Below are 12,682 nucleotides of genomic sequence, written 5' to 3'. Positions count from 1 at the left end.
ATCCAGTGTCTTTCAAACACAGAAAAAGCATTGGTCCAGATCCAGTTGTATTGCTAGACTCATTTTGATCACAAATGAACATGCCAAGTTCTTTGAACAGTTCCCATTCATGTCAGTTTTCAAAGGTTAGTTGTTTTCTCAGAGGATTCTTCAGTTCTTCTGTCTTAATTTTAATGGGGTGCCCACAAACCCTGTTCAAATACAGTGTTGTCAGTTAACATTGTGCAGATTTGTGTATGAAAGACAAGGTCAGAATTTTGGCTAAGTTCTTACATGAGAATTCTTATGTCTATAGAAGTTGTGCTTGCTGCAAGAATGGCTCGTTTGTGTTCTTGTTTCATTATCAGAAATACACACAAACCCAGAACTGTAACACCAATATGTGGCCTGATTTTCTTACAACTTCACAGCACTTGTAAATAAGTGTAGCTTCATTGAGAACAAGAAGTCCTGTGGCAGCTTAAGACTAACAGATATTTTGGAGCATAAGCTTTTGAGGGCAAAGACCCACTTCATCAGATGCATGAGTAGGTGTGGGGGGCGTGCTATGAAGTCCACGAATATAACCAGTATCAAAAAACAGCTAGATAAGTAGATGGAGGATAGCTCCATCACTGGCAGGAGTGGTCTCCATAGCCTCTTTGCCAGAAGCTGGGAATGGGTGACAGGGGAGGGATCACTTGCTTATCTGTTCTGTTCATTCCCTACAGGGCACCTGACATTGGCCACTGCTGGCAGACAGGATACTGGGCTAGCTGGACCTTTGGTCTGACCCAGTCTGGCCATTCTTATGCTCTTAATTTGGGAGGGACTGGTGGTTAAGGCAGAAAATTGGAATTCAGGTTATCTGGATTCTGTTCCTAGCTCTGGCTTAGCTTCCAGTGTGAAGCTGGGAAAGACAGTGAACCTCTCCATGCCTTTCTTTTCCAATTTTGAACGTGGGACTCATGGTATACACTTTATCAGAGAGGTAGTTGAGTTAGTCTGTATCTTCAAAACAACAAGAAGTCCTATGGCACATTAGAGACTGAGATATTTTGGAGCATAAGCGTTCGTGGGCGAAGACCTGCTTCGTCAGATGCACGACTCATGCATCTGACAAAGCGGGACTTTGCCCATGAAAGCTTATGCTCCAAAATACTTATTAGTCTGTAAGGTGCCACAGGACTTCTTTTTTATGGTATACACTTATTTCACAAGAGTATTATGGAGGTTTGTTCATATTTGTCGAGTGAAGTGGATGGTGCTATAAAATGCAGTGTGTGCTTGTAATCTGTGATATTTAAGCATGTTAGTCCAAATACACCAATGTACTTTGGATAACAAGGGTTTTATGATGCTGCTTACAACAGTGAAGCACATTTTGCTATAGAATCATAGAATCCTAAAACTAGAAGGGGCTTCGAGAGGTCTTCAGGTCCAGTCCCCTACCCTCACAGCAGGACCAAGCATTGTCTACATCATCCCTGTTAGATACTTATCCAACCTGTTCTTAATATCACTGACCGAGATTCCACAACCTCCCTAGGCAATTTATTGCAGTACGTAATTTCCAACTGTCAAGGTGGTTTTTCCTAATGTCCAACGTAAACCTCCCTTGCTCTAATTTAAGCCCATTGCTTTTTGTCCTTTCATCAAAAACTAAGGAGAATAATTTTTTTCCCTCTTTCTTGAAACACTCTTTTAGGTACTCAAAACTTTTGAACAATAGGGTATTACAGGTTGCACATCCTAAAACCAGCACTCTGGTCTGGCAACATTCTTCATCCAGCAGGACCAGAGATGTTCCTGGACCAAAGAGCTGGGCAGGAGGGCAAACTGTAGCCCATGTCGTCTGGAATCCCTGGGGAGCTGGATCTGGCATCCCCAGCAGCCCCATGGGTTTGGGGAGACAGATGTGGGCAGGACCCTGTGCACTCCAGCAACCTCAGTGGGGTGGAGGGGGAAGCAGCCACACAGGGCTTGGGCCAGCATTACCTGTCAGGTCCTCAGGGCCGGGGGCAGCCACTCAGTGCCACAACTGCAGCTGGTTTGCAGGCTGTGGAGCTGGAGCCTAATCCTGGGCAGCCCCACAGGGCCAGAGCCATCGTCCCGCAGCAGCATGGGTGGGAGCCCCAGTAGCCTCCTAGTCCAGGACACCCACCAAGCACCAGATGTGTGAGCAGTCCAATGGCGTGGAGGTGGGATGGTGGCTTGCGGGCCAGTAGCAGGAAACCTCCCCCAGTCCAGCATATTCTCTTGTTTGGGACCGGTGAGGTCCTGACCATGCCAGATCAGGGAGGTACGACATTTACTTGACAAAAATGTTTTGCTGACTAACCAGTCTGATGCCATACTGACTGAACGCTGTCCTGACTCTCATAATATATTTTTTTCCTGTTCAGTTTTTCAATCAAATGTTTTCCAGGGCTCAGCCCAATTGAGAGATATTTTAACCTTACAGATGAAATAACAAGGACCTCTGGTTATTGTCATTAGAAAATCGGTTGTGATGGGATCATTGGTTCAGCTGCCAAAGAGGATCGCTGTGGAATCTGCAATGGAGATGGCAAAACCTGTAAAGTGGTGAAAGGAGATTTCAACCACACCAAGGGGATGGGTGAGTAGCATTTAGCATGTGCTTTTCTTCCTGTGTCTTAAATGCTTGGTGTCTATGACTTAGAGAGTTAGGGACAACTTTTGTCCTTTAAAATCAATTGAGTCACAATACAGGGCCTAATCAAATAGCCATAGTACATTTTTAATGGGTTTTGAGTAAATATGTTTGGAGGTTGATAAACAAGGAATGTTATGGCTGTTCATGAAATTCTTCTTTTCCTGGCACTGGTATAAGTTGGGTGAGAATCATTCCCATTTTTACTTTACTTTACTCTGGTATTTTTGACACATTTTGTTGTCCATAAGAAATCTGTGAAAATGTTTGACTGAATCCATGAATAGCTGTACAAGAATAAAATGATCAAATCTTAATTATTAACTATGCCTGATCTTATCACTCCATCTTTTCAAAATAATTGTTTCACCTACAAGAGTTCTTTTAAGGACCCAGTTCTGTGAGTTGATGAATCCTTCCTGAGAAGGGGAAGTGAAGATCCTCAGGGCTTCATAGGATTAGGCCTGTTGGTGTTGTATGACATCTTTTTCCATTCTGTGTCCATATCTGTGTTCCAGTTTTATTAAGAGAACTGGTTCAAAGGTGGAATTCCATCTGCAGCCTCTTCCTGTTTGCTGAGGTTGGCTGTTGCCTCGTTACTGAACTCAGAGAAGTCACACTGTTCAGGTTGAATGTTACAGGTATTTCTGATGTAAAATAGAGGAGAAAAATCATGATAATTGTAATGTCTCCTCTTGTGGGAGGGGCAACTGGCTTCAGCATTTAGACTGAGAACCTGTGTGTATCCCAAGTGGTTCATATAATGCCTAGGGTATATCTATTTCATCTAAACCCAGGGGCCGCCTTGCTGGGTGAGCATTTATACCAACTTCATGCCAGCCACATAGAAGCATTGGAACAAGACTGGTTTTAGTCAGCCACCCCTCTGGTTTGGCACCTCCATCATGTTTGAATCAGCTCCTGTTCCTTACCCACTGTTCCATGCTTAAGGGAGACATATTGCCCTTCATCCTGGTCAAGCAAAGAGAGGAGGAAATTAGCCTCAGGCCCACAGGCCACTTCAGGAGTGAGGGAGTATTTAGAAAAAATGACGTATTGAAATGAATGTTGTGACCTCCACATTTACAGAAGCAAAAGCCATGAACGTTTGGCATGTGCTGTTTTGGGACCCAGATGAACACAGCGGTTCAAGATGGACTTGAAGCCCACTCTGGAGTTCCACTGATTTCCTTATCGAAGTTAAATGTGCTCTCAACTGCTTTGCTGCATCAGGGCCTCAAAGCTGGTGCTCTGATTTTCTTTTCTGATTTCTCCTGCCTCCTGCCCATACTTACTCTGTGAAGTCAGCTAAGATCTATTACCGCCTCTGAGGGGCAGGCAGAATTGGCAGACTTCAATAATACTTTCTGGAATTGCTTGGTGCAATTTCATTGTCAGGCCAACCTGTAGCATGATTTCTGGCTTTCAGCTTTTGCTGCTCTGACTCTTGTGTTCCATTTAGCTCTCAGCTGTTGGTAGTGAGAAATGTGCATCTCGGCCATGCAAGACTAAGGAGAAGATTTGCTGGAGTTAACTCAGTTGGCGTGCATTTGTGCTTCGAGTGCAGGATGCTGAAAGCACATCACAGAATTGCAAAAGTTGTGCACAATATTACAAATGAATAGCATTGGAATAATTGTACCATATCTCATATGTTCATATGGGAAATGTATGTTATATCACAAATTCTATAGCTGGGACCAGTGATGAAACCACTGCTCCATCTTCATCAGCAGTTCCCAGTCTGAAGATCAGCAAGTGTACGCCTAGTGTGCAGTTTTGCTACTTCTGTAATGTCTGCTACAGGAAATGGCAGCTATGCCTAGTCATTTTAGTTTGGAAAATCATTCTCAATAGCTTGTGAGCTAGAAATAAGTGTATCTTCTAAGTTTCCTTTCAAACACATCTACATTTGTTTTTCATGGATCAAAACCACCATGAAACAGCTTGAAACAAAAGGACTAGACCAAGTACATGACAAATGTTTGGTCCTTCCCTGAATTTTAAAGCAATATACACCTGTTTTCAGCTAGGTGGGCTGCTGTCAATGCATGCAGTGACTTGTCCTCATTGCACATCTGTAGGAACTAAAATCGTCAACCAGATGAGTACGACAGGGACCCCTCCCTCGCATCTCTTGAGACGTTAGGTCAGTGGTTCTCAACCTCTTTTCTATAAAGGACCTCTTTTTCAAAAACAAAATTATAAATACCCCAAACTTCTCTCACGTACCCCTAGGGAAACATGTGCTGCCGCTTGAGAAACATAGTCTTAAAGTAATCTGAGATCTTGAAACAAATGCCATTCAACTTTTCCAGATTACTCTTCTCTTTGCAGGAGTCAGATTTGGTTTTGTATGTCTTTGTAAGCATTTATTGCACTCTGGTTCTTTACTGAATATCTGGAGTGGATGAATGAGAGAAGCATCAGTTGTGTCTCAGATGTTTTTGATGTGATTGCCCAGGTCCATTCCAATGCGTGGCATGCACATACCTTTTGGAATGGACATGAGCAACCCCTCTTAGAGAACAAGTTACGAGCGGTAAGTAACCATTTTTCCTTCGCCAGTGGTTATAGCCATTCAAAATACTTCATTTGCCCATCTTGCATAACTATATCAATGAAGAACTGTTCAGCAATTAAACAGCGTACTGACATGCAGACTAGGTATGCTTTTTGAAAAAAATAGCAAATTAATACACTATGTAAAAATATCGAGCTGTATTGGGCAAATGCATATTTTCCAGGCTGCAAATCATATTTGTTCATATTTTAAACTATTTCATGTTCCTGTTTCCTATGTCACTGATCACAGCTCAGCCTATTAAAGTTCAAAGGTGGTTCAACATCATTTTGTTTTGCTAGTTATTCTCTCTCTGCCTTAACGGTTCCTCAGCTTAAGCAGTCCAGTTAGACATGTTGCTTTCACATATTGTTCTAGATCCTGATTCTGCTTAATTTTTTGCCCTGTTTGTTAAGTCTGTGGTGTTCAGTGGGACTTCTGATCAGCATAAGCGTTTTGCAGGTTCAGAACCTTAGTCAGTGTCATGTTTGGTGTCTCAAGCACTGGCACAAAGCTGTAACATTCAGGTTGCAAACACCGCAAAGAAACACGTGTTTGTTTAGGGAAAATCTGTGGATTTTCCTTTTTAAAAAAAAAATCAGCCTTCTAAAAATATTTAAAAATCCAAGATTTTGCAAAACCCAAATTTTGGGCCAAATATGACTAAACAGCATGAGTCATGGTGGCAGAATCAGGGCCTGGATATTGAAATCATTATGGAAATGAATGGCAGATCCCCCATTGACTTGCTTTGATTCTGGGCAAACCGCAAGCCCCTGTGTTAAGTGCGCTGATTTATAATTTCAGAAGAGAATAGCTGTGAAATGTCAAGACATTGATTGTTGAGAAGTTACAGTTTGAGAATTGCATCTACAGCTCATGGGCCAGGTCCTGCAGCTGCTGTGCACATGGGACTCCACTGACTGCAGGATCGGTCCCTGTATGTCCTAGGATTGCAAACCTTACTATTGAGCTTGAGTAACTGGACTAAACCCATGCCAACTCCTTTCTGTTTCTCAGTCACCCATAGTCATTGTAAGAAGGTTTCCACGTGTGTGATGCCCAAGCCAAAGGCTGTTCCCAAGTGTTTCTCGTGTAAGATGCTGAATGTTGTGTATGGTGTCGTTGGGTAGCTGTTGTTTGGTGTTGGTTTTCTGTCTTCCTCCTCCTCCTCCTCCTGGTTGGGTTGGGTGGGGAGACAGCATCGTGTAAAAAGCCATGGATACACTTCAAAGCCCTTTACATTCAGCATGACTAACCTGAACTGGAGACACAGCACATGGGTCTTTTGCCTTTTAAAGGAGCTGCCTTGCACCAAAATCCCATGTTTGTCAGCTCACTATTAAGTTCTGCCCTTTTTCTTCTCTTCCAGCCTATCTCTATACCACCCCAGAGTTTTCAGAAGTTCTGCACACAGGGCATCTGTCACAGTCCTATGCCTTTTGGGGCCTCTATTTTCTGGGAAGTAAATTTGTGCCCCCAAAAAACAGTGTATGAGATTTGTTTTAAAATTAATCTATGAGCTGATGACAGCATCCTCAAATGGTGTTCACCTTCATGTTCAGCACTCACGCCAGAGCCTCTGTGAAAGTAAACTTGAGGCCAATGGAGCAATGCCGGTTTCCAAAAGCTAAGGCTTTGGCCATTTCTCTTCGTTCTAGTAAGAGTCCCATGCCATACAGTTAATGCTCAGAGACCTACCACGTGTGTGCATCCGTGTTGCTGTTCCCTGGCCCTATGAAGATTTTAATGGATGTCTCATGACCCCAGAGAGAAACTGCAGTGTTCTGGCTTATGTTTTAAGCCAGTACTCCAAATAGCAGCAAATAACAACATGAGCTGGGCAAATGGCTATAACATTAACTTTTCTTCCTTAGCAATTTCTGTTTTAATGTGGTTAAGAAATGTTATGCTGGATTTTAACCTTTAGCAAGGTGTGCTTAAAATAAAAGGAAAATTGAGAGATGGGGCTTTCAGCCTAGGAAAGTTCTTTTCTATTTAAATGCAAGAAAATCCTGGCCATAGGACATATGGACAGGTGGTGAGAGGCAGGCAGAAATACAAAGCAGTGGGGAAGTCACCAGGTTTGAGCAGGCTGTCCTTTACGGGAATCATGACCATCAAATTGATACTCTAGTAATATTAGGAGGCATTGAAATGTGTCCATGGCTTCACAATCAAATGATTTTTCCTTCAAGCTAGCTACCCCATGGCTGGAAGTAAACCGTGGTGGGCCAGTCTTGGATTTTGAGAACCTGCAGTTAGTTAATAGCCATGATTCTCATGCACACAAGAAGATAAACTAAGTATTAGTCTTATTTTCTGATCACTAATAAGAATTGCATTTCATACAAAGTCTGGTTAGTGGGCAGGGAAGTAATAGGAGGGTCAGGAAAATGAAGGTGCTGGAGGTTGTCACCTGTTGGCCAACCATTCACACCCAGCCCCAACCGATTGTGAAGACAAATTACTAGCTTCTTGTGATTGCTTAAAAATGAGTTATTCAGTCTCAGCCCAGTGTCTAATGGAGAAGTTTCCACTGCACCACCCAGTGAGTACCAGCTGGCCCTCTTAGGCGTAAGGCCTGAAGGAGACATGGAGACTGCACTGTCCTTGTCACCCCAGGACAAGGGGTGTCTGTGTTTGTATGTTTTCATCAGGTAGAGGAATCTAGTCTTTAAGCTCTCATTTGGGACCTTTCATCAGGATATCTATAAGTCAGAATAATACAGGTGCATGGCTTTTGTTTTAACCATACTGTGATATGCCCCAGCAGGAAGATGAAAGTCTTTGTATGTTATGTAAAAATCAGCACTTGCAGCCATGGGGTAACATCTCCTTTACTCAAGAGTTCATCTTCCAGTAACATGCACACCAGTTTTGTAGTAGTTCGGTTCACATTGAAATTCATTCTAACCTCTCTCCGGGACTAATAATCCTGCCTAACAGTGGGTTCTCCAGTCTCAGCCTGCTTTCCTCTTACACATCTTGCCAGTGTTTAAGTGAAGGTCCAGTAGCCACCATACGTGTATTAATCTGCTTGATGACAAAACTGCCTCTTTGTTCTGGGGTGTCTCTCCTAATACAAGTTCCCATATCACTTGTATCTAGGACTCGCTTCAATCACGGCCTTGCGTTTCTGGACGCTGATGTAACAGAGATTATCCAGAAAGATTGTTGCATGCCAAAATACTGTACTCCCAAGGTGGAGTACAGTAAATATAGAGCTATAAATGACCAAATAATGAAATTCTCCTGTTATACTTCCTAACCTTCATTTTTAAAAGTCTGATTTTTGGATGCAACGACTAGGACTACTGCCTGATTGTTACCAGATCTCATCAGTCTTTAAAAAGCGCTTCACCTAAGCAGAATTTTAACCCAACCTTGCAGACCCCAGCATTGCAAACAGTTACCTCCCAAGTTACCTAACCAGTCTTTGAGAGTCTCTTGGCTCTGGATCAACATTGAGCTTTCTCTTGTGTTTAATAACTAATGCTTCATAATCTTTCTGGCAATCTGCAGTTTACAATTTGCAATTAAAAAAAAAACCTCACGCCTTGAAAACCATGGGGATGCTTTTGAAGGGGCAACATTCTGCAGTGTTGGGATTATGATCCCTTGAGCAACAGCATGTCGCTAGCTCTGCAGCCTGGTTAGGAGCAATCTGAGTTTATATCTGTGGTGAGTTTGCACGTGTGGTGTATTTCGAGCATTTCACAGTTGGATTTTGACCATTGATTTACACAATATTGCTAGCTAAGAGCTTCAGATGCTTTCTATGGGACATACCCAAGGAACCTACTCTGTCCCCAGAAAGAACATTTCCAAATGATCTAAGTATATGCTACGGTAGAGCACTACCTAGTTCCATGCAGAAAACAAAGTGTTAATAATTGGTTCTGTGTCACCTGATCTCAGCAGAGTAAATTTTCCTTTCCTTTATTCAGGAGCTGTGAATACAACCACTGGTGCCATCAGTTAGGATGAGAAATTACATGAGGAGAAAAATCTGGTATCGGCCCAAACTAAATAGTCTCCAGAACTAATACCCTGTTAATAGCTTAAACTCAGCTATTTACCATTTCAAAAGTCATCTACTAGGCAGCATTTCCACATGGTATTTTCTCGCACCGCAGTGGTGAAATGAGAGCATATTTGTGGCACTAGCAGAACCTCAAGAGTAACTCCATGCCTCCCTCACTGCGAAAACAGCAGGACGCCGTCCAAGATACCACTGCCTAAGGGGTCTGCTCTGAAGCCCCATAAAATCAGTGAGAACCTTTCCTTTAATTCAGTGTGTTGGATCCAATCATTGCAGAAGGCAGTTCTGAGCCTTTGATTTAAATAATAATAATAATCCACAGTAAATCCATCAACAAATATGTGATCCTTGGGCATGTTCCAAAGTGGCTTCCTAACATGGCAGCCAGGTGTGTTTCCAGGGTTTATTTATAGTGAGATACTGTCATTAATCACGCTGCTGTGTGTTCAAGTCTGATAGTAATTGTTGCTTGGGTTTGAATGCAGATGCATGGGATGCAGTGAGGGATCTTTGGCATTTTAGAACGTGCTGCTCTGGATGTAATTTATTGCCTCAACCAACAAAAAAACAACTCCCAGCAGCGTCCAACCTAATGTCCGACATCTGTTTTCTTTGATTTTCATGGATTTCACAATTGCCATAAAGCCAGACCCTGAAGTAGTGAGGATTACTGATGGAAAGCACTTTGCCATTAGCAGAATGTGGAATTCATCGGCCCAACATGAGCAGAGGTTCATTTTGATTCTCCCTGCAAAGGATGGACTGACTGACTTTTGAAAGGAACCTGAACAAGGGAGAAGAAAACAAAAATAAGGGTCTACTGGGTTGGGGCAAATGGAAAAGGACCCGAGCTGGGGGGCAGCAAGCAGAGGTGGTAAAATGCCAGTACAAATTAATGTAATGTGCCAGAACAATCCAGGCTACCTTAAAATGAGATGCTAAGGAGAGAGATGGTTCTCGTTAGCCAAATTATCTCTCAGTCCAACAGCAGAGTCCCCAGTGAGAGTGTTTTGTGCAGGTGGGAGTGAGCGGGAGTCCCTGTGCCCTGTTAATATGGTGGTTATGCAGCTGCATTGTTGACACTACTGTGGTTGGCTAAGCCCGTGGGCTGAGGCCCCAGTGCAAATCCATAAGTAAAAGGCTTGCAGGCACGGGGTTAGTTATGTGGAATGTATATAGTGATGGATTCGCTGGTCATGCCCAGGCCAGACCACCAGGCTGCCACTTATAGAGTACAGGCAGCCACAGAGCGAGAGGCCCTTTGCTCTGCCATAGATAGGCTCTCTCTTGCTCACTCTCAATCCAGTGCAAAGCAGAACCACAGCAGTTCCAGCTGCATTTGTCCTTAAAGAACCAAAGTACTTCTGCGTTCTAAAGGAATAGTTCCAAGTGTTGCTTTTACACTAGGGAGCCTCCAGTTGCTGTCTTATTTTTGTAGGGGCAGGTCTGGAGCAGGGCTGTATTGTTGAGCACACGCAACAAAAGAGGGAAGGTAAATCATAAAAAAAATAAACAAGTAAGTGTTTTGAACAAAAAGGTGGGAAGCAGGAGGAACCAAAGGAGAAGCCAAGCTACACACACAAATCAGCTGACCAATTAAAAAAAATCAAAGCATAGCCTTGAGAGTTTCCAACACAGCCTCATTGCTTCATGTTTGACATAGGCAAAAATCAAGCAATTTACCCACTCTTAAACTAAGGGTAGGACCGAGCCTTGAAGTTTGGAGTAGAACCCACATGCAAAGATCCTAAAGATCAAGAGTTCCCATGCCTTGAGGGTTTGGTTTTTGCCCATCGCTAAATTGAATCAACTTTTTTAAAAAAAAAAAAAAAAAAGAGAAGTCCTGTTGTGCTTTATAGACTAAAAGATTTATTGACGCGTTAAGAGCTTTCATGGGCAAAGACCTACTTCGTCAGATGCATGAAGTGAGCCTTTGCCCATGAAACCTTATGCTCCATATGTATTTTAGTCTATAAGGTGCTGCAGTACTTCTCATTGTTTTTGCAGATACAGATTAACAGGGCTACCGGTCTGAACTTTTTTCCAGGGGCTTTTAAGTGCAATCAATAAACCACAAGTAAATCACAAGTAACATTTTTATTTTTAAAATAATGTTTATGTTCTCTTGTAGTTAAACATTAAACTCTGATGGAAGTAATACGTAATCTTATAAGGATACAACCAGTTGAGTTCTACAGAAATTTCATAGGCATTTTATACAAACTTAGAGGATCGAATGGCATGGCTCAGTAGGGATCTGGCCCATAGAAATTAATGTCATCAGTCCTAGAGATTTTTTTTAACCATCCTGTAAAATTTAATCCAAGTTACAGAATTCTGCAGCATGGTTTACAAGCTCTAAAGGATGACGCGGGTCCTTACCCATGAAAGCTTATGCTCCAAAGTATCTGGTAGTCTATAAGGTGCCACAGGACTTCTTGTTGTTCTCAAGCTCTAAAGGAGGGAGTCTGTTTCATTCTTTAGAACTGTTTCATAGGGACTGACATGCAAGTGAAATCAAATAGATTTATATCAGTTTTCATAATTAACTCCTGCAATATTTTAGATTTCATAGTCTCCCAAGTAGCTTGCTCTTTTCCTTAAAAATATGAATTATGATGCAGGTTATATCCCAAAGAAAGTGCATTATAGCTACTGGCAAGCACACTTTTGCTCCAGCTTTCCGTAGGATCCTAACATATTTTGCTAAATGCCACACATGAACAAAAATTATTCCAGGGGAACAGATTCAGTAGATCCAACCACAAGTCAGAAGAGATGCAATTAAGAAGTTCACCCACCTTTTCTCAAGCTGTAAAGATTAGTCCCATATATGTCCATAGCATGGAAATTTAGTTGCCAAAACAGTTACCACATTGCCAAAGCTGGAGTGGAGTTGATTTTTTGGGGGTGATACTAAATGGCAGAATGCCTCTGTCTGTCTGTGGGGCACTCTCATCCATGTGACTTTTTGTTGCCCTAGGTTATATTGAAGCAACTGTGATCCCTGCGGGTGCTCGACGGATCCGAGTGGTTGAGGATAAACCTGCCCACAGTTTTCTGGGTAAAAAAGAAAAATGTTTTGATTCTAAATGCTGTGTGCTTTTGTTAAGCCAGCTTTTGTCTAAAGGCTCCCAAGGAATAGGTAGGCCACAGGTTTGTTATTTGCAGGAACTGGCTGTTAATATGTCTTCCTTATGGTGATGTCTCACTATTTCAGTGACTGTTTTTTCAGTGACTTAATATCTGACATTGATAGGGCGCCATTCATCCTAACGGAATCTCAGGGCATTTTTACATGCATAGACAAGTCCCTGATGTACATTTTGCTCTGGGGTGGAGCAGAGGGGCTATTTAACAGCACACAGCAACACTGCTCCACAGTTCAGAGGAAGGAATATGGAAGAATATGCTGTTCAGA

At 42.4% G+C, this 12,682-nt stretch overlaps 1 protein-coding gene across 1 annotated transcript in view; it reads left to right on the top strand.

Annotated features, from left to right (window-relative positions):
- The window catches only part of ADAMTS17 (ADAM metallopeptidase with thrombospondin type 1 motif 17), a 231,869-nt gene that overhangs the window by 142,018 nt on the left and 77,169 nt on the right, over window positions 1-12,682 (top strand). The window contains exons 12-13 of the mRNA XM_075006587.1: window positions 2,479-2,599; window positions 12,245-12,325. Of these exons, the coding sequence (XP_074862688.1) occupies window positions 2,479-2,599; window positions 12,245-12,325 (202 nt within the window). The remainder of the gene's footprint in view (window positions 1-2,478; window positions 2,600-12,244; window positions 12,326-12,682) is intronic.

This window comes from Carettochelys insculpta, chromosome 12 (assembly GCF_033958435.1).
Source record: "Carettochelys insculpta isolate YL-2023 chromosome 12, ASM3395843v1, whole genome shotgun sequence".
Lineage (NCBI taxonomy): Eukaryota > Metazoa > Chordata > Testudines > Carettochelyidae > Carettochelys > Carettochelys insculpta.
The sequence above is the reverse complement of the archived record's forward strand: the minus strand, read 5'-3'. Positions and strand labels throughout refer to the sequence as shown.